This window comes from Belonocnema kinseyi, chromosome 8 (genome assembly GCF_010883055.1).
Source record: "Belonocnema kinseyi isolate 2016_QV_RU_SX_M_011 chromosome 8, B_treatae_v1, whole genome shotgun sequence".
NCBI classification, from domain to species: Eukaryota; Metazoa; Arthropoda; class Insecta; order Hymenoptera; family Cynipidae; genus Belonocnema; species Belonocnema kinseyi.
In genome coordinates, this window is record NC_046664.1 from 24,697,431 (window position 1) to 24,720,846 (window position 23,416).

At 23.4% G+C, this 23,416-nt stretch overlaps 1 protein-coding gene across 2 annotated transcripts in view; it reads right to left on the reverse strand.

Annotated features, from left to right (window-relative positions):
* Nucleotides 1-4,665: 4,665 nt before the first annotated feature.
* The window catches only part of LOC117178757 (apolipoprotein D-like), a 19,274-nt gene continuing 523 nt past the window's right edge, over nucleotides 4,666-23,416 (reverse strand). The window contains exons 1-5 of one of the 2 annotated variants that reach the window (XM_033370199.1): nucleotides 14,716-14,857; nucleotides 12,320-12,438; nucleotides 11,664-11,794; nucleotides 7,672-7,851; nucleotides 4,666-4,876 (exon numbers count right to left, since the gene is read on the reverse strand). In XM_033370199.1, the coding sequence (XP_033226090.1) occupies nucleotides 4,732-4,876; nucleotides 7,672-7,851; nucleotides 11,664-11,794; nucleotides 12,320-12,430 (567 nt within the window). In that variant the 5' untranslated portion in view covers nucleotides 12,431-12,438; nucleotides 14,716-14,857 and the 3' untranslated portion in view covers nucleotides 4,666-4,731. Of the gene's footprint in view, nucleotides 4,877-7,671; nucleotides 7,852-11,663; nucleotides 11,795-12,319; nucleotides 12,439-14,715; nucleotides 14,858-23,416 lie in introns of those variants that run through there. The other variant, XM_033370200.1, reaches the window with a different exon arrangement.

Here is a 23,416-nt window from a genome sequence, read left to right on the forward strand (position 1 = left end):
TTAAGTAGTCTAAAGAAATTTAAGGATTTTAAGAGATTTTAAGTAATTTTAGTCAATTATGAACATTTTAAAATGATTTCAAAGAAGTTGAAAGGAGTTCAAAAAAATTCGGAGGACTTTATGTATTTCTAAGAACTCAAGTAATTTTAAGGAATTACAAGGGCCTTGGCGAATTCTTAGTTTCCTTTTAAAGAATTCAAAAATAATCCAAAAATAGTTCCAAAAGATTTAAGGATTTACAGGAGATTTTCAGACAGTTTTAGTGATTTTAAAGAAAGCAGAAAAAGTCATTGAAAAGTTATTGAAACTGATGAAATGAATTTTAGGAGATTTCAAGGTATTTAAAGAAACTGAATCAAGAGTTTTTAAGGAGCCTAAAAAATGTAAAGGATTTTGAATTTATCAGATTTGAATTAATTTTAGTAAATTTTAAAATATTTTACATTATTTCAAAGAAATTGAAGCGAGTTAAAAAAAAATGTGGAGGAGTTTAAGGATTTTCAAGAAATCTTACGAGATTTTCAAGTTTCTTTTTAAAGGATTTAAAAATAATTAAAAGATAATTGAAAGAGGTTGAAGGATTTACAAGTTATTTTGTCAGATTTTAAGACAGTTTTACTGGTCTTAAAGAATTTCGAGCGAGGCTTTCACGCGATTTTAAAGTTTTTTTTTGAAGGATTTGATAATATTTCCATAAGTTCAAGTAACTTTAGAAAATTTTAAGCAATTAGTTTAAAAGTTATTTGAAAAGATTTTAAGTTATTTGCAAAAATTTAAAAAATTTAAGGATTCTCAAGAGAATTGAAGGAATTTAAGAATATTTTGAAGATTTTACGTAATTAAAATTAATTTTATTCAATTTCGAGATACTTCGAAAGGTTTGAAATGATTGCGAAGAATTTGAAGGGATTTAAGAAAACCAACCTAACCTCAATCACCTCACATTATATTTTTTCTTGATGGATTGTTCAAATCGCACACTTCCTCAATTTTATTCATAAATGCCTTTGCATAAAATACAGCAATAATTATTTACATTGAAAAATTCTATTAAATTCTACTTTATATACATTTTTTAAATTTATTTGAAAAAGTATGTAAATAGCAATATTTAATTACATAAACTCAAAATGAGAAATCCATTTATTTACTTAATTTATACAAATTAAAATTTAGTCTTCGTGTAATTTAACATTGTGAAAAGAATTAATAAGTTAATAATTTATATTAATTGCTTGAAAATATTAACATAATTAAACAATGATGTTCATTTCAATATTAAAATAATTTTTTAAATGGCTTTCAATTTGAAATTTTGTTTCCTGAAATTTTATTAATTAATAAGCTTTTATTTATTTTGAGAATATGTAACTTTTAACAGAATCAGTAAATAATTCGTCATAAGTATTTTTCTGGAAATTTTAATTATTAATAGATTTTTAAACTAATTTTAGAAAAGATTAAAAAACATATACTTATAATTTTGAAAACTGAATTTAGATACTCACTTCATAAGATTGCAAACACAAAGAAAATTAAATAATTGTATTGGTTTAAGACCTACCGAGAACTTTTGTTCCCAAAAACGCGTTAAAAAATCCATTAATTTGCAAAAAATTAATATAATTTAATTTCTTTAATACATAGACAACAGATTGTTTCTTTATTTGTAAAAAATCAGAAACTCTATACAAAAAAATTCGTTTTTATTATAAAAAGGATAGGCAAAGAGTCAATTACATAACCTTAATGTAATTAATCAATTTATTTTACTAAATTAAAAACAAATTGAATTCAATCCTTATGAAATTTTCTTTTTTAAAGAATAAAAAGAACTCCGTTAACAGTTAATTATTAAGTACATAACATAAAAAGGAATAAACAATTATTTCCATGAAACCTTAAAATTAGTATTATTTATTGTTAACATTGTTAAAATATTGTTAGTCAGAGTATTAATAATCTTTTCAAAAAATTACATACAAAGTTTACACATATTCACATACAATTTTGAAGATTGAATTCTGATAATTATTTCACAACATCGGAAACATTTTAAGAATTATCAAATTGTAATTCATTTTATTTTATTATGAGAAAAAAATTGAAATATTATGCATAATAATTATTAATTAGAAAATAACAGCTGTTATTGAAAGTAAAGGTAAAAATACACAAATCGAAATAATTATCGGCAATCGATAAAAGTAGGAATCTACTTTCTTAGTTCGATTAATCGTATACGTCTTATAATTATAAAAATAATTATACTATGCTGAAATTTAAGAATACGGTTAAACAAATATATAGGTAAGTTTTTATAACCCATTTGGAATATTATTTTCTTTAAATAATGACATTCTATAGCTTCTATTTTATCCAGGGCCCTAAAGCCCTGTTCTCAGTTACATTCAAAATAAAAAATTAGTAAAATTGCACTATTTAAAAAAAGAAAAACTCAAATAGGTTAATATAAGTTTCTAGTCTTCCTACAGGTAGTTTTCCTGTGAATAATTCTTTAATTTTTTAATGAAAATGTAATAGCGGAATTTGTAACCCAAAAGAATTTACTATCTACCAAAAGGATGAATTTTTCAGAAACAACAAAATTTATTTCAAACCAGAAAATACGAATTTTCAAAAGACTTGAATTTTTAACCGAATACTTAGTTACATTTTGAAATAAAAAAGATAAAATTTTCACCAAAAATGAAACACTTAAATTTTTAATTGTAAAGGTTAATTTTCAACACAACAAAAAAACGAACTTTTAAGAAAATAGTTACATTTTTCAGCAGAGAAATACATTTTTTATGAAAAATCTAATAGTTATTTTTTCAACTGCGAGATATTTATATTTTAAATCTACTAAAACAATAGAAATTAAAACGAAAAGTCTGATCTTCAACAAAACAGTTGAATCATCAACCAAATCATATTATTTTTCAGTCTGAGCAATTATATTTTTAAGAAAAAAAAGATAACAAATTTTAAACAAATTAATGAATTTTCATTGCCCAAAAACATGTGATTTTCATACAAAAATATAATAGCAGATTTTTGAAACGAAAATATTGAATTTTATTGTGTAAAACGAATATTTATCTAAAAAAAATTATTTTTTGCCAAAAAGATTAGTTATGAACAAAAAACTAGAATTTTAACCAATAAAAAATGTTTAAAGCAAAAGGTATCTTTTCAGCAAAATACATTCATTTTTATTTAAGAAAGGTTTTTTGTAAAGTTGAATTTAAAAATATAAACTTGAATTTTTCAATCATTGAGTTGAATTAAAAAAAACATATACATCTACAATCGAAAATAAAATTGTTAAACTTTCAACTGGAAAAAATTCAGACAATAGTTACATTGTCACGGTAAGAAATATTAATTTCAAAGAAAAATAGTTTAATTTTAGCACTATGGAATTTTTAACCAAAAATAAAAAAGAAGCATTTGTTAGCAAGAAGAATCATATTTAACAAAAAAACTAATTTTCAACAAAATGCAAAAATTGTTTAATATATTTATTCAGAGAAATAAGGGATTATTTGCAACTAAAAAATAATTTTACTTTAAATCTAAGACTGATGAGTGAAAAAAAAATTTGTTAACAAGATTTTGATTTTCAATCAAGGAAGAATTTTCTGACAAGAAAAAAATAAAATTTAAGCAATTTTTCGAATTTTTGAGCCAAGAAGGTTTCAGCAAAAAGAACTAAATGTAAACTAAAAATATAAATTGTCTACTCAGAAGAATTATTTTCTTCTAGAAAAGGTAACTGTTAACAAAATGCTACAATTTCCAACTAAAAAATAGAACTTTCAACAAAGAAGATAAAGTTTTAACTAATAATGGAACAGTTGACATCTGAGCCAAAAGATATTCTTATTTTATAAAGACAAAATTTCAATTAATAAGTTTAATTATAAAAAAATAATAATAATAACAGATTTTTAGATAAACAATAATTAGATTTTTACCCAGAAAGATAAATTTGCAAGCAAGTAATTCAACTTTAATCTAAAAAAAGATGCATTTTTAACTACTAATGGAAAAGTATAATTAAATTCTTCACACAAAAAATGAGTTCTGAACCAAAAAGATAATGGCAGACTTTTTAACAAAAAAGAATTAAATTTCGACCTGTAATATAAGCTCACAGCCACGTTGAATTTTTTAGCAAAACTTGGTTTAATTAAATGAAATAAAAAATACGAATTTCTGAACAAAATAGTGAAGTCCTCGACCAAAAAATAATAGTAATTTTTGTCCAAACAGTTAAAATTTTAACAAAATGAGTATCAAATTCATACCAAAAGAGTTGAATTTCCAAGTAAGAATAGCTGATATTTCCGCTATGAAATATTTTTATTTCAAATAAAAAATCATTTGAATTAAATCAAAAATGACGGATTTTTAATAACATTTTTGGAATTTTTGGGAGACTCATAATAAGGAAGTGTTTGTTTAAATATAATAAATTAATTCTTCCAAAAATAAATAATGTTTCAAAATTTTTTTAATCGGGAAATTTGTTTCTTTTTAATTGGATCCGAATGCAATAAATGAACCAAATAATTATAAAGCAATAGTTAATACTGCTACTTGTTTGTATTTTAAATATTAATTTAATCCCCGATTGAAAAATGTAAAGAAAAATTATTTTAAATTATTTTTTATTGGTAGAAATTTTGTAACAGTGAAAATTTAACAAATTTCTTCCTGATTTCAATGGGCACTTGTACAATTTTTCTGAATCGTTTTCATCAATGGAGATCTGCTCAATTGGTTCTTGTCAAGAACTGAATAAGCCTTCTCGAGTACTTCTTTTGATGGATCCTGTTTTCTTGTCAAAATCCAAATAATTTTGGCACTGAAAATAAATAATAGTATTAATTTTAATACATTTTTGTATTAAAATAAAATAAAATTTGTATTACAATTTTTTTTAAATTTTGTATTAGAAATTTCGTGCCTATGTACACTTTGAAAACAATTTTAGAATTTTCATTTTTATTTCAATTTTAATCAGAAATGAACTTAGAAAATCTGTTTTTTTTTTAAACAAATTTCTTGGACGCTTTTCTTTCGCCATAATTCAATTAATTTTTAGAATTTTGTATACAAAATACACAGGAAATATTTTTATGGTGTTCTACCACTGGTAGAGTAAATAATACATGAATATTATTGTTCAAACAAAAGTTATGCATTTTGAAACAAACTATTTTTTTCAGGTCTTAAAGTTTAGATAATTAGATATATTTAGAAATAAACTTAAATTGCATCCCATATACACAAAAAAATTGTTTTCTGCTGATATAATTTTATTAGTATAAACAAAATTTTATTAACAAATAAAGATTTTTTCTCCTTTTCTTACCAACAATAAATTCTTTTGCATTTTACATGTGTTCACAGTTTGTATATTTTTCGAAAAGAAGGCTAAATTTTTTTACTGAATCAACTAAGAATCTCTTTTCGATAATTTTTTTCTACAATAGTTTACAAATTTACAATAATAAATTATTAGGGACGTTAACAATTTTTATAAAGGAATTCATAGTTTTCCTAGTTTGTAACAAATATGCTCATTTTTTTAATGGATTAAACTAAGAATTTTTTATGTTGTATTTTTTCTATAATAATTTGCAAATTTATAATAATTATTGACATTCAAACAATTTTTATTTAAAAATTCACAGTTTGGGTATTTTTTAAGAAACGGGTACAATCTTTTTAAAAGATTAACGAAGAATGAATTTCTGAATATTTTTGCCTATAATGCTTAAAAAATTTATAAGAATAATTAATTATTTAAACAATTTTCATAGAAAAATTTAATGTTTGGCTACTTTTAAACTATTAAGCATAACTTGTTTTCACGGAATCAACTGAGAATTTATTTTTGATAACTTTCTGCTAAGATAATTGAAAAATTTACAACAATAATTATTTTTATAAATAATTTTCATATAGAAATGCAGAATTTATTTTTATTTTTATTTATTTAAAACATTGTTTAACTAATAACTACTTTTTACAGCTTGTTATCAGGTTGGAAGGTAGCATAGAGAACAATTAACGAAAAGAAATTCTCAGTTGATTTAAAAATAATTTTGCGAATTCCTTGAAAATAGCCCAACTCTGAATTTAATTATTAAAATTGTTCAGATAATAAATATTTTTTTCAAATTTCAAAATTATCATAGAGGGAAATTGTTGAAAATTCATTATTGGTTGCTTTCCTAAAAATAAATTTCCCTGTTCGTTTGAAAATACCCGAACTCTAAATTTGCTTATTAAAATTGTTTAAATAATCAACATTTATTGTGAATTTGCAAATTATCATAGCCAAGATTCATGGAAAGGAAAGTCTTGGTGGATTCTGCGAACAACATTCAGCGTATTCTTTGAAAACTAGCCAAACTCTAAATTTGTTTTTAAAAATTGTTTAAATAATTAATAATTTATACAGAATTTTACATTACTATAGAAAAGAATTGTCCAAAAGTAATTCTAGGTAGATTTTTAAAATAAAATCAAGTCTACTCTTATAAATATACCCAAAAGCGGAATTTGTTTCTGATAATTGTTTAAATAATTAGTACTTATTATCAATTTGCAAATTATCATAGCAAAAAGTCATTAATTCTTAATTGATTTCATAAAAAATGAAATCTCGTTCTTGAAAAATGTAGAAAATATGAACTTTTTTATGAAAATTGTTTAAATAATTAACAATTATTGTGAATTTGCTAAGTATCATCGCCAAAATTCAACGAAAAGAAATTCTTAGTAAATTCTGGGAAAAAATTCAGAGTATTCTCTGAAAAATAGCCAAACTCTGAAATTGTTTATAAAAATTGGTTAAATAAATAATAATTTATATAAAATTTTAAATAACCACAGCAAAGAATCGTTGAAAAGTAAATCTAAGATGATTTTTTAAATAAAATCAAGCCTAATCATGTAAATATACCCCAAAGCGGAATTTGTTTTTGTTAATTGTTTAAATAATTAATACTTCTTGTGAATTTGCAAATTATCATAGCAAAAATTAATTTTAAAAACATTCTTATTCGATTCCATAACAAATTGAGAATGTGTTTTAAAATATCGTTTAAATTCTGGATTTGTTTATAAAATTGGTTAAATAGTTAATAACAAATTTTTAAAGCGCCAGAGCGAAGAACCCTGGAAAAGTCCTTCAAATTTGATTTTTGAAATAAAATAATCCTATTCATACAAATATACACAAAAGCGAAATTCATTTCCGTCAATTGTTTAAATAATTAGCAATTATTATGAGTTTGCGAATTATCATAGCAAAAAGTCGTGGATTTTCAGTTAATTCGATAAAAAATTAATTATCTTCCCAGAAAAATGTCCAAACTTAAAAAAATTTTATTTAAATTGTTTGAATAATTGCCAAGTAGTTCTTTTTATTAATATTAATAAAACATCAATTTCGCTCAAATTTGATTCCACTTTTCTGCATTTGAATGAGCAATGGGAATTATTTGCAGGTAATCTTAGCACGGATGCCAAAGTTTGTAAAAAAAAATTATATTGAAAAAAATAATGTAAATTTTGCTGTTAAATAACAAATTAAGCAAACTTTTTGTTAAATAAACAACTATGAAAATATTTTTTTAATTTACTTACTGGAAGAGGGTTACATCAGTACAGGAAAAGACGACGGCATAGTTTTCATAATCGGTATCCAAAATCCAATATGGGGCAGGAATTTGTCCTGGAACGGATGGAAAAACGACAGACAGTTTTCCTTCATTCGTACTGCCAGCCAATTTTGCACTGCCTTCAATTGTTGATGGTTTTCCAGTTCTGAAAATTATGAAATTTTTTAATAATAGTTGCTCAAAATAATTAAATTAGCCCAAACTAGTTGCTACTGCAACTAAAAAAAATTTTTATTTAAAAAAAAATCAATAGTTGAGTTTCCAGTTTGCATAATTATTTTTCAAGCAAAAAAGAAAACCCAATTTTCTTCAGAATATCTTCAACAAAAAAATATTGAAATTTGAACAAAATAGTTCAATTATTAACTAAATAATAACACTTTTAACAAAAAAGGCGATTTTTCAATGACCCATGTGATAGTTGCTATTTCAACCTGAAAAGATTCTAATTGTAAGTCCAAAACATTTTTATTCAAACAAAAAAGAAAACAAATTTTTAACATTATAGTTGAATCCTCAATTAAAACGGAATAATTTTTAAGCAAATTCTCGCATTTTGATCAAGAAAATCTGAAATATTAAACGAAATAGGTGAATTTTTAAACCAAAAAGACAAATTTTCAAAAAACGTGATTAATTTTTAACTAAACAGTTAAATGTCCATTAAAAAAATATAAACTTTTAACCAAAATTGTAATAGTTTAATTTTCAACTAACAAAAAATTAATTGTATACAAAATAGATAAATTTTTTATCAAAGAGGTAAATGTTCTTCTAAAATAATAAATCTTTAATAACAAATAGTCTCTTTGGAAGAAATTAATTTAATTTTTAACTGAATAATAATAATAATAATAATAATAATAATAATAATACAATTTTTTTTTAAATGATAAGTACTCGAAAACCCATGTCATAGTTGCTGATTCGAACTAAAAATATTTTTATTTTAAATCGAATCATTTGAAGTCAAAAAAAAAAAAAAAGAATTTTCAACAAAATAGTTGAATCCTCAACCAAAACATAATTATTTTTATCCAAACCGTTGCAATTTTGTCAAGAAAATATAAAAATTCTAACGAAAGATATGAATTTTTGAAGCAGAGAAACAAAGTTTCAGAATAGAAGACTAATTTGTAACTAAATAGTCAAATTTTCACTTTAAAAATATAAATTTTCATTCACAAATGCAATAGTTTAATTGCCAGTTAACATAATTAATTTTCAACTAAAAAATAATTAATTTTCTACAATGTAGCTGAACTTTTCATTAAACAGTTCAATTTTTCAATAATATAATTAACCTTAACAAAAAAAGTAAGTTTTTAATAAATTAATTTAATTTCCAACAAAATAATAATACAATTTTTAACAAAAAAGGCTGAATAATCAATTACCCATGTCATAGTAACTATTTCAACCAAAAAATTTTTTTATTTTCAATCCAAAACAGTTGAATTTAAATTAAAAAGATTATTTTTAAACAAAGAAGTAAAATTTTCAGTCAAGAAAAATTTTGGATTGAAGACAAAAAATGTCAAACTAATCATTAAAATTACATGCCAGGAAGACTAATTTTCTAAAAAACTCCGTTCAACTTTCAAACAAAATATTTCGTTTTCAATCGAATAGTGAATTTTTTATTTAAAAATATAAATGTTTAACGAAAAATAAAACGTTTTAAATTTTTAGTTTATATCATTTATTTTAAACAAGAAAAAAAACAAATTATAAAAATTTTAGTCATTAAGGATGAATTCTCAACGAAATATTTAATGGTTGCTATTACATACAAAAATGGTTTTAATTTTTAATAAAAACATTTTAATTAAAATATAAAAGACGACTTTTTGAAAAAGATTTGCATTTTCTATCAAAAAAAATTATTCAGTAAAGAAAAAAAATTGCAACCAAATCATTTAATTTTTAAGCCAGGAAGTCGAATTTTCAACGAAGGACGTTCAAATTTTAAACAAAATATTTCATTTTTAAGCAGATAGTTAAATGTTTATTTTAAAAATAAAAATTTTTAGATGAAAATCAAACAGGTAAATTGTCAGTAAATATAATTAGTTTTCAAAAACAAAAAATAGTAGTTTTCTGACAAAACCGTTCATTTTTTAAACGAAATATTTCATATTAACCAAATACTTAAATTTGTATTTTAAAATAAAAAATTTTCAGTTAAAAAAGGGACAGTTAAATTTTTATGTATTATAATTAATTTTTAACAAACAAACAAAATTTCTAAAAGCTAGTTAAATACTGTGCCAGAGATAAATTTTTAACTGAAATAATGAATCTTTAACCAAAAACAGTGAGTTTTTAATTAACTGGTTCAAATTTCATTTCAACCAAATAGCTGAAAATAGAACAATTTAAATTTTCAGTTAATTTAATTAATTTTCAAAAAAAGGAGTCTTCTAAAGAACACTTCAATTTTGTATCAGAGACAAATTTTTAACTTAAAAGATGAACATTTAACAACAACTAAATGTATATTGAATTAATGCAATTTTCAACCAAATAATAGAAAAAAACTTTTTAGCAAAAGAGTTGCATTTTCAACCAAGAAAAATTTTTCAGCCAGGACAAAAAATTTCAACCAAATCATTGAATTTCCATGCCAGGAAGAGGAATTTTTTAGGAAAAATGTTTAAATTTGAAACAAAATATTTCATTTTCAACCAGATAGTTAAATGTTCATTTTCAAAATAAAATGTTGTATAAGAATGGTACAGGTTAGTTTTTAGTTAATATAATTAATTGAAAAAAAAAGATTTTTCTGAGAAAACCGTTTATTTTTTAAACGTAATATTTAATTGTTAATCAAATAGTTAAATTTTTGTTTAAAAACTAAAAACTTTCAGTTGAAAAGGAACTGTTTAATTTTCATTTAATATAATTAATTTTTAACCAAAGAAGGAATTTTCAAAAGAATAGTTAATTTTTGTGCCAGAGATTAATTTTTAATAAAAATAAACAAACTTTAGAATCTAGATATAAAGGACGAATTTTCAACAAAAACGTTGTGTACCCAACTAAGAAGGTTAATGTTTTTTTGGAATCTTCACATCTCGATCGATAAAATATGAAATAGTTACCAAAAATAATTTTCAGTAATATAATTTGAACTTTTAAAATTTTTTTAGAAAACTAAAAATTTTAATTTTCTGTAATTTTCTCAAAGTTTCTGTACGAGGTGAATTTTCAACAAAAACGGTTCATTTTTAACCAATGTTAATTTCAATTTAAAAAAGATCAATTTTTAACAACAAAAAAACGTATTTTCTGCAAAATAATTAATTTTTTAATCAAAGAGGAGTTTGCAACTATAATTATAAAACTTCAACCAAATAAGTGAGTTTTTAACAGAACTGTTCAATTTTTAACTAAACATTCAAATTTGCAATACAAACAAAAAAGAAATCGCAACGAGTATTGTAAAAATTGCTATTTCAACCAAAAAGAGTTTTAATTTTAAATCAAAAGACATTTGAACTCAAACAAGAATGACAAATCTTCCCGAAAATAATTTAATTTTTATTTTAAAAAGTTTATTTTGATCCAAATTGTTAAAATTTGTAGTCGACATAATCAGTTTTAAACAAAAAAGGGCATTTCGAACAATTTAGATCAACTTTCAACCAAAAGATCAAAAGTTTTTTTTCAATAATATTTTGTCTCTTATGATATTATTTATAATATATTTTTCAATGATAAGATTTTTAATATTGCAGTTTTTTAATATTAAGTATGAATATTAGTATTTTAATATTTTAATATTTTAATATTTTAATGACATTTTGTGTCCCTTGTAAGAAATAGGTGATAGTTTTCAAATAATAGTAATTTAATTTTGCAAACAATAAAATCAATTTTTTAAATTGTTTTAAAATCAGAATAAACCTTTTTTGTGATTTTTGGATTTACTTTATAAATTATTATTTTACTTACAAAACGTTAATTTGCCTGTTGAGAACATTTACTGAACCATCTGACTTTTGTGTGTAGTTTGCAGTTATGCATTTTCCACCAAATTCAAAAACTGCAAAATATTTTTGGACTTCGTACCAAACACCTAAATACTGAAAAAAATTAGAGAATGTATAATTTAAAAGGTTTATAATTTTTAAATAAATTGTATAATTATATACAGAAAAGATTTTTTTTTTATTTCCGCTTAATTTTGACTTAAGAATGAAGTTCTTGGAAATTATAAAAAAAAAACAACGATGAAATTTGTAATTCAAATTTTAAAAAAGACAAAAAAGGGAACCTCCAAATCCCCTTCCTTCTTTTCTTCTCTCTTTTTTTATTTTATTTTTTTTTTTGTTCTGATGACAATTAAAAAACATTTTGAAAAATCTATCGACGTTTTGGTATTTTTTATTTTGATTTAAGCTGCCTTGTTTTTCTTTTTTTTTTACTATTATTGTAATTTTTCTTTTTGAATAAAGACATTTAAGAAAATGTACAAATTCGAATCTCGTTTTTCTTTAATTTCCAAGAAGTTTGTGATTAAAATTGAAATTTTGACTTTAAAAAATAATTCAAATTTGGATTTATTCTTTAATTAAAGTTTATGAATTTTTTAATTCTGATTCACATACCTTTGACACATCAAAATTTTGCACCACATCCACTTTTGGACAAGATCCAAAACCAGGAACTTGAGCCAAAGCTCCAGTGCAAGTCAGAAGAAGGATTCCAACCTGAATCATTCTTTCAGCTGAAAAAAATCGCAAAAAAATATGCAACAAAATTATAATTAATTAATAATTTAATGTAAGTTTTCCAGCAAAATTTTTTTTAAACAGAAAAAATAAATCGAAATTAATTAAAACGATTGTGGGTACAATTCTACATTAGGGTGGGTATTGTGCCCAAAGTCAGACTATCATAGTCAGACAGTTAGACAGTCAGACAGTATCAAAGTCAGACAGTTATAATTAAATGTAACCTTTCCAGAAAAATGTTTTATAAAACAGAAGAAATAAAGCGAAATTAATGAAAACGATTTTGGGTACAATTCTACATTAGGGTAGGTATTGTGCCGAAAGTCAGAACTGTAAGAAATAATCCTTCCAAGGATTTGAGAAATTTACAAGGCATGATCAGCCATGTCTTCTAAAAGAAACCAAATTATTTTGTACAAAAAATTGCAGGCTTTAGAAAAATAATAATTTTAAAAACAGTTTTTTATCTTGGAATTTTTTTACTGTCGCTTCATGCCCTTTTTTCAATTGGTAGAATATAATTCAATTGTCGCTTATTTTCAGGGAAAACATTTCCTACAACTATAGTATTTATAACTTCAAAAAAGTAAATAATCTTCAAATATATTTATTCGTTTAAAAATTGTTTTTATATAAAAAGACTGATTTAACGATTACAGACACAGAAAAATTGTTTAATTTCAAAATTCAAAATCAGAATTTGATAAAACGTGTGAGTATCAAAAAAATTAATTGTGAAAAAAATTGCTAAAATTATTTTTTTATTTTTTAAATTTCTTCCATTGTAAACTATGTTTTTTTTAATGACGTCGTCCGTAACATTATTTTGATTTTTAAAATCGAAGGAAAGTTATTTTTTTAGAGATCTGCATTTTGGCACAATCACAAAAAACAAATGAATTTTCAATTAAATCACTGAAGTTTCAAGCCAAAAGGCCGAATTTTTTTATGAAATATTAAACATTTTGACTAAAAATATGAATTTTTAAATAAAACAATAAATCTGAAGCAAAGTAAATGAAATTTCATTTAAGTTATTAAATTTTTAAGAAACAAAGTAAATTTTTAACGATAAATATATTAGCTAATGTTTCAACCAAAAAAAAATTTAATTTTAAACCGAAGACACTGGAACTCAATCGAAAAACATCAATTTTCTAAAAAAAAATATTTTTAACAAAAAAAGTGAATTTTGAACCAAAGAGTGGAATTGTATACTGAAAAAGACCATTTTCCAGCCAAAACAAGAATAGTTAAACTTTCAACCAAAATTTTCAACGAAAAAAATTTAATGTTGTATCAAAAGCAGATAAATCGAAAAAAATACATTTTCAAAAATACAGTAGAATTTTTATCCAAAAAGTATAGATTTTTAGAAAAATTTTGGAACTTTCGACAAGATAAATAAATTTTCAACAAATAAATAAAAAAAATTTCCAAAAATGGTGTGCTCAACCAAAATAAATAAACTGAAATTTTTATGATTAATAGAATAACAATATTAGTTAAAATAAATATTTAAGTTTATTATTCGCACTTTAAAAATATTACTTTAGCACCTTTTTTTTTAGTTTTTTTAAAAGATATTAAGAAAGACCATCGATTTTTTTTAATACCGTGAATCACGTTTAATGATAAATGATTAAATTGTAATTAAAAATCGGACTTAAGGCGGCTGTAATAATTTTTTTTTGGTTTTTTGCTTTATAGTAAAATAAGAAAATTTAGTCCAACTTTCTAGATTAGTAAAAGAGCTTAAACCTTATTTTTGCGATAAAAACTTAAAAAGATAGTTTTTTAGTTATTCATTGATTTTCAATTGATTAGAATTTCTATAAATAAATTTACATAAAAAATTAATTTCTGTAGTAATTTAGAAAAAGTGTATTTTGAAATCGATAATTTTTTTAATATTAGTGGAACCTTCATATTAGATTGAACATTTTTTTAAACTATATTAGTATAAATATTTTAAAAAAAGTTCAGAAAAACGATTTTATGTCTCAATGGATGTTGTATTAACAGAAAGAAAAGCAAAATCTTGTAAAATATATATTTTACAGTTTTTTACACGCATGATGGAAAATCTGGAATTATTGACCCATTCAAAAATAAAAGAAAAACTATTAATGAGTAATAATAAAATTAAAATATTAAAATTAATATTATAAAATAAGAATATAAATAATAATTTCAGAGAAATTTAAAACAATATTTTTAAAAAATGTTATCAATCAAAGTTTAACTTTTGATTTTCTTATCACACTTACCTGTATCGCCACTTAGTTATGAATTTTAAAAAATTGCTTGAAAAATTATTTTGATCCTATTTCTCATTGAGAAAATATTGCTACCAAAATTTTAATGAAAGAAAACTATAAAAAGTGACACTCTTGAAACGAAAACTGGAATACTACTGGCGATATCTGACTTTAAATTCAACGAGAAATGTACATGTGATAAGTGCTTTTACACACAATTGAAAATCATATTTACGACGTGTGCTTGAGAAATAATGGTCGTTACATAAAAGCATATATCAGATAAAAAAATAGATGAACGTAAAATTAGGTTTTTAATAGAATTATCTTTACTTTTTAATAAAAAAGCACATCATTTTTGTCTACTTATTTAGTTAAATTAATAGTTTTGCTGGAACTGATCACACCCAGAAAATTTTTACTTAAAAAGTGTGGGTTAGATTTTAATAAAATACTGATATCATACACGCTAACAAAATTGTGAGTATTTTATTAATTAACGATAAGGTGTAAATTAAAAAAAAATTTTAACACGTTTACTTGAGCCGTTGCTTCCAGTTAAGAAATGGGAAAATATTCGTTTTAAGGCTATGTGATGATTGGGTCACGTGACCAGATTCCTACCATACCGACACTTTTTTAATTTCCTAATTTATATTCACACGACACGCCACATCGAGTTGAAAACTTGGGATACTAAACAAAAAACACCTTCGAATTGTGTTTCTGGTCCTAAATTTGTATAATTATGAAAAAAGTTTTTTTTTTATAAATATTTTTTTTTGCTTTTTCATAATTATTCAAATTTACGACCAGACCCAGCTTTCTTAGTGATTTTTATTTATTATCTCAAATTTTTAACTGGACATTTGTGGATAATAAAATCACTGACTAATAAAATTCCCGAATGGACTATACCCAAATAATAATATTCCAGAATTGAAAAAATATGCGAATTAATTAAATTTCAGTAGAATAAAATTTCCAAATTGGAAAATTCATCAATAATAAAATTCTCGAATAACTGCATTTCTGAATAATAAAATTCGCGAATTGGAAAAGTCCAGAATAGTTAAATTCTTAAATTGAAAAAATCCTGAATATCGAAATTCCCGACTAGTAAAATTCCCCAAAAATTATGTTTCTGAATAATAAAATTCCCGACCTGGAAAATTCTCGAAAATAAAATACCTGAACTGTAACAATTCCGGATGATGAAATTCTTGAAAAGTTTACAATATGTACAGTACATAATAAAATTTTCGAATAATAAAATTTCTGAATAATAAAAGTCCTGAATTAAAAAATTCCCAATGTGAAAAATTTCTGAATCATAGAATTTCTAAATAATAACATTCCAGAATTGGAAATTGTATATTTTTTAATTAATAAAATTTTGGAACAATAAAACTTCGGCATAATAAAATTCCCGATATCGACAATTCTCAAATATTAAAGTTTCCATGCAATAAAATTTTCGAAAAATGAAATTCCCGAACAATAAGATTCCCGAACAATAAGATTTCCAAATAATAAAATTTCCGAATAATAAAATTCCCAAATCGAACACTTCCCAGACAATAAAATTCTTTGAACAGCTTACAATATTATTGAATTGAAAAATTCTTGAATACGAAAATTCTTCAAAGATAATTTTTCCGAATAATAAAATTCCCCAAAAATAAAATTCTTAAATAATCAAATTCCTGAATAATGAAATTCCCGAATAATGTAATTTCAAAATAATAAAATTTCCGAATTGGAAAAGTCCAGAATAATAAAATTCGCGAATAATAAAATTCCCGAATGAGGAACTTCACACATAATAAAATTCTCGAACAGCTTGAAATATTATTGAATTGGAATATTCTCGAATAATAAAATTCCCGAATAATAAATTTCCCGCTTTGGACATTTCTCGAATAATAAAATTGCTAAATATTAAAATTGCCGGAAAATAATATTCTCGAACAGTTTCCAATTGCTGAATTAGAAAATTCGCAGAGTTGATAATATTAGCGAATTGGAAAATTTCCAGATAATAATATTTCTGAATTTAAAAAACCCTGGACAATAAAATGTCTGAAAAATAACATTCCCGTACAATAAAAGGTCCTAATAATTATATTCCCGGTTTGAAAAATTACCGAATTACTAAATTCCGGAATAAGAAATTTCTTGAATTGAAAAATACCCGCATAATAAAATTCCTTAATAGGAAAATTCCCGAATAATAAAAAACATTTTTAAAAATGTATTTAAAAATTTTATTAGGAAAAATTATTTATTATAAATTTATTGAAAAAAATTATGAAAAATAAAGTACCCAAATCGGAATAAACCCGAATAATAATATTTTTTAATTGGAAAATACCTGAATAATAAAATTCTTAAATTCGAAAATATGATAATAATAATCCCGAATAATAAAATCTATAAATAATAAAATTCCCGGAATGAAAAATCCTGAATAATAAAATTATAAATAATAAAATTCCCGAGATGGAAAATCCTGAATAATAAAATTCAGAAATAGGAAAATTGCCGAATAATAAAATTTTCGAATAATAAAATTGCAGAAATGGAAAATTCCCACATAATAAACAATTCCTTAATAATAAAATTCCCAGATTATACAATTCCTGAGTAATAATATTTCTGAAGAATAAAATTTCCTAATAACAAAATTCCTGAAATGAAAGATCCTGAATAATAGAATTCCTGAATTGGAAAATTCCCGCATAATAAAAAAATCCTCATTCGTAAAATTCCCGGATTTTAAAATTCCTGAATGATAAAATTCCTGAATAATAAAATTTTCAAATAAAAAAATTCCCGACTTTTCACATTTCCGGCTTTTCAAATTCTAGAATTGTAAAATTCCAGAATTGAAAGTCCCAAATAATAGAATTCTGGAATTGCAAAATTCTTGAATATTAAAATTCCCGAATTAGAAAATACGTAACATTAATAAATCTCGGATGGTAAAATTCTCGAAAAGTTTACAATATTATTAAATTGGAAAATTCTCGAATAAAAAAATTTCCGAAAATTTATACTATTGCCAAATTTGAAAATTCCCAAATAAGAGAATTCTCAAATAAGAAAATTCCCGAATTGCAAACTGCCCGAATAATAAAATTCCCGAATTGTAAACAACTCAAGTAATAACATATCCGAAATGGAAAAGACCGGAATAACAAAATTCCCAAAAGTTTATACAATTAACAAATTTAAAAATTTCTCATTAATAAAATTTCCAAATAATAAACTCCCGAATAAGAAAATTCGCGAATAAGAAAATTCCTCATTAATAAAATTTCCAAATTTGAAAAATCCCGAACAATAAAATTCCCGCATTCGAAAAAAAAACCAAATAAACAAATTTTCCAATTGGAAAATACCTGAATAATAAAATTCTCATATTGGAAAATATGATTATAAAATTCCCAAACTGGAAGATCCTGAATATTAAAACTCCGGAATTGGAAAATTCCTGAATAATAAAATTTTCACATAATAAAATTCCCGAATGATGAAAAATTCATAAATAATCAAACTTGCGAATAATAAAATCCTCGAATTAGAAAAATCCTGTATAATAAAATTTCCGAATGGGAAAATACCTGAATTAAAAAAATCCCGGATAATAAATTCCACCAAAATTTTACAATATTATTAAATTAGAAAATTCTCGAATAATAAAATTACCGAAAGTTTATACTATTACCGAATTTGAAAATTCTCCAATCATAAAATTCCTCAATAATAAAAATACCAAATAATAGAATTCCCAAGTAGAAAAATTCCCCAAGAAGAAAATTCCGGAATAATAACATTCTCAAATTGGAAGAACCCTGAATCAAAAAATCCCTGAATTAAAAAATACTTCTGTAATAAAATTTTCGAATAATAAAAGTCCCAAATTGGAAAATTTTCGAATATTAAAAATTGCTCAATAATAAAATTCAGGGATTGTGAAATTTCAGAATAATAAAATTCCCGAAAACTGAAAAATTCCTTAATAATAAAATTTCCGGATTAGAAATTTCCTTAATAACAAAAAACTCCTGAATATTAAAATTCCCGGACTGCAAAATTCCTGAATACTAAAATTTCTGAACAATAAAATTTCCAAATAATAAAGATCCCGAATTTGAAAATTCCCTGATAATAAAATTCCCGGCTTATAAAATCATCGAATTGTAAAAATCCCAGATACTAATATTCGCGAACACTTTACAATATTGCTGAATTAAAAAATTCTCGAATAATAATATTCCCGAGTTTAAAAATTCCCACGTTAATAAAAAATGGTATATTTGTTGCTGTAAAGAAATGCGTATAGTATGCCTCTGTAAATAACGTTGCTATGTTGAATAAGAAACAAATCTTCTGAGACTTCGATGGCGCAATTGGTTAACGCTCTACTTGTAGAAGCAGCACTCCAAGTTCAATTCCGGGCTGATGCAGATTTTTTTTTCAAGTGCGTCAAAAATTCTTTGCCTAAAGTTATTTTTAACATTAAAATTTGAATTAATTTAAAATAAAAATCCAATAATGCCTGTTACCTAATCCTTGCAAATATTAACAATTTACTTTATCATGCACAATGCGTCGCAAATAGTTATAAAAGGAAGTTTATTTTAAATGAATTGAAATACCCTTTAAATTAAGTTAACTCTTTATCAAATTCTTAACAATAAGAAAAAAAGTTTTAAGTACGTTTCAATTTACACTTTTTGCCTAATTCGTAATAATTATTAAATAATCTTGCTCAAGTTAACCAAATTTAATTTTTAACTTTAAAATTAGGCTAAAAAGGGAAATCTAAATCCCGCTTTTTAAAGTTTTTTTATTAATAAATTATTTTGACAGTGTTTCCTTTATTTTAATCCTAACTTTAAAGAGCGAATGTGACACTCAGGTATATTTATTCTGCTTATTAATTTTCTTGAAATGCTAGACTTAGCTATGACATAATCGTGAAAAAAATTAATAAAAATTTGAATAAATGTGTAAGTGAATTAACATAATGTGAATGGATGTCACTTAATTGCAGGTATCTGCGATCCGTCTTAAAAAATAATGAAGTAATTGCATGATCTGTACTTTTCACAACAAAAATTGATGAAGCGCAATTATTTGTAAATTCGTATTTGTTTAATATTAAATACTTTATTTTAATAAAAAATTATAATAAATTTAAAAAATAAAGATACAATATGCGGGCATATTATCAGATGAACCAATTCAATCCACACAAAAAAATTAATCCATTGTTTCCAGTCATTAACTTTTATAAGTACAGCCTTCCTGCTACATTGTATAGCAGTTCAGGATGGAAAAATTATAGAAATAGTTAGACCAGTCATATTAGCATTTCTGCTGGTAAAATATATAAAGAGAAATTTTGTGCCCAGAATATTCGAGCCAACATCCTAATAAAATAAAAATTTTCTGAGACGTTTAAAATCATTGTGTACATTGTTAATGAGCAATTTAATAAAAATTTAACGATTTTTTGACAATTTTGCTTAAATATTTGCTTCCTGTGGAAAGATCGTTAAAACATCCATACCATTTAATTTATAGAAAATAAAAATCCTTTTTAAATGACAATGTTTTGCAAAAAAATTTCTCTTTAAATATCACTTCGTGACTTATCAATTTTAAATAAAATATAATCTGATTTTTTATTGTTTAAACAACAATTTCCTGGCCGATTTTTTTAAATATAACTTTATAAATGTTGTATAAATGTTTATGAAAGGTCCTTTAGCAAAAGTGCTAATGCTTCTTAAAATTGATACCTTAATTTTTTTATAAAATTATTTTAATATGTTAAAATGTTTGTTTATCAATAAACTATTACAAGGGAAGATTTTCAACAAGTTATTTCAAATGTATTCCGTTGGAAAAAGGAAATCTGCGATTCAGAAAGTGACGAATATGTCTAATTGTTTATCAATCTTATTTAAACAAACGGCTTTTTTATTAAATTTTTGAGCATCCTACTTGTTTATTTTTGACAAATATTCAATCAATTCTTTTAAAGGAATTTTTCTGAATATTAAAATTCCCGAATTAGAAAATACGTAACATTAATAAATCTCGGATGGTAAAATTCTCAAAAGGTTTACAATATTGTTAAATTGAAAAATTCTTGAATAAAAAAATTACCGAAAATTTATACTATTACCAAATTTTAAATTCCCAAATAAGAAAATTTCTGAATTGCAAACTACCCGAATAATAACATTCCCGAATTGTAAAAAACTCAAGTAATAACATATTCGAAATGAAAAATACCGGAATAACAAAATTCCCGAAAGTTTATACCATTAACGAATTTGAAAATTTCTCATCAATAAAATTCCCAAATAATAAACTTCCAAATAAGACAATTCGCAAATAAGAAAAATCCTCATTAATAAAATTTCCAAATTTGAAATATCCCGAATAATAAGATTCCCGCATTCGAAAAAAACCCAAATAAACAAATTTTCCAATTGTAAAATACCTGAATTAAAAAAATCACGGATAATAAAATTCTTGAAAAGTTTACAATATTATTGAATTGGAAAATTTTAGACTAACAAAATTCCTGCAAGTTTACACTATTGAAAATTTTTAAATTCCTGTGTAATAAAATTCCCAAATTGGAAAATACCTGAATTTAAAAAATCCCGGATCATAAATTCCACCAAAATTTTACAATATTATTGAATTAGAAAATTCTCGAATAATAAAATTACCGAAAGTTTATACTGCTACCGAATTTGAAATTTCCCAAATAATAAAATTCCTCAGTAATAAAATTCCTCAATAACAAAATTCCTCAATAATAAAAATCCCAAATAATAAAATTCCCGAGTAGAAAAATTCCCCAAGAAGAAAATTCCGGAATAATAAAATTCCTAAATTGGAAAAACCCCGAATGAAAAAATTCCTTAATTAAAAAATACCTAAATTTTAAACTTCTCAAATCGGAAAGAATTTGATCTTTAAAAAATAATAATTTTTTATTTCATAAACAATTATAATGAACAAATACAATATTGTATCCATTTCTTGATCTAAAGGCTTCGATCAAGAGGCTTCCAATTTGGGAATTTTATTACACAGGAATTAAAAATTTTTTAATAGTATAAACTTGCAGGAAAGCCTTTAGATCAAGAAATTGATACAATATTGTATTTGTTCATTATTATTATTTATGAAATAAAAAGTTATTATTCAGTAATAAAATATTGGTAGGTAAAGACTTTTTAAAATAAATTAATATTATTTATTAACAAATGGAAATCCGCAGGTTGCAAATTGACCACTATTTTTATTCGTTTTCAAATTTATTTAAATAATACAAAAATGCTATAGCTGGACAAACTATCCCCACATATAAGGTCTTTTTTGAGTCAGTGGTAGTCGGTTTTGTGAGAAAAAGATACAAATTTGTGGACAAGTAGTCAAGTTTTGAATTTGTTTATAAAACGTTTTCAAACAATTGACCATTTTTATCGCATCATACATATTTTTCCCAACAATTTTTATTCAGTTAGGAAAAAGAACAAAGTCTTTAGAGCTAAAAATTACTAAAATATTGTATTTGTTTATAAAAATTGTTTGTAAAATAAGCAATTATTGTTCGTAACTGAAGTATCGCAGGGAAGAATTTTGTTACGTAAATTAAAATTAATTCAGTTGAAAATAGATATAAAATTCCAGAATTGAAAAATTTCCGAACAATTAAATTCCCAAATTGAAAAATGCCCGAATAACAAAACTCTCGAATCGGAAAATTTCCGGATGATAAAATTCTTGAACAGTTTAAAATATTATTGAATTTGAAAAATCTCGAATAATGAAGTACCCGAACAATAAAATTTTCAAAAAATGCAAATCCTGAGTAATAAAATTTCCCAATAAATAAATTCCCAAATTGAGAAAGACCTGAATAATAAAATTCTCGAAAAGTTGACAATATTATTGGTGTAGAAAATTCTCGAGCGATAAAATTTCCGAATAATAAAATTCCCAAATTTGAAAATTTGCGAATTGAAAAAATTCCCGAATTGGATCAATTGTCGAATAATAAATTTCTCGAATTGGAAAATTCTCGAAAAATAAATATTCTGAATAATAAAGTTCCCGAATTCGAAAATTTTGGTATACTAAAATTCGGGAATAATGTAATTTCCGAAATTCGAATCTCTAAGATAATAAAATTCTCGAACAGCTGTAAAATTCCGGAAAAATAAAATTCCTGAACTGTAACAATTCCGGATTATGAAATTATCAAATAGTTTACAATATGTATAATACATAATATAATTTCGAAACAATAAAATTTCTGAATAATAAAAGTCCTGAATTAAAAAATTCCCGAATCATAAAATATCTAAATAATAACATTCCCGAATTGGGAATTGTATATTCTTTAATTAATACAATTGTAGAATAATAAAACTTCCGCATAATAAAATTCCCGATATCGACAATACTCAAATAATAAAATTTCCATGTAATACAATTTTCGAAAAATAAAATTCCCCAAGAATAAAATTCCCGGATAATAAGATTCCTGATTAATAAAATTTTAGTAAAATTCTTGAACAGCTTATAATATTAATTAATTGGAAAATGCTTCAATAAGAAAATTCTTCAAAGATAGTTTTCCCGAATAAGAAAATATATTATATATTAATTA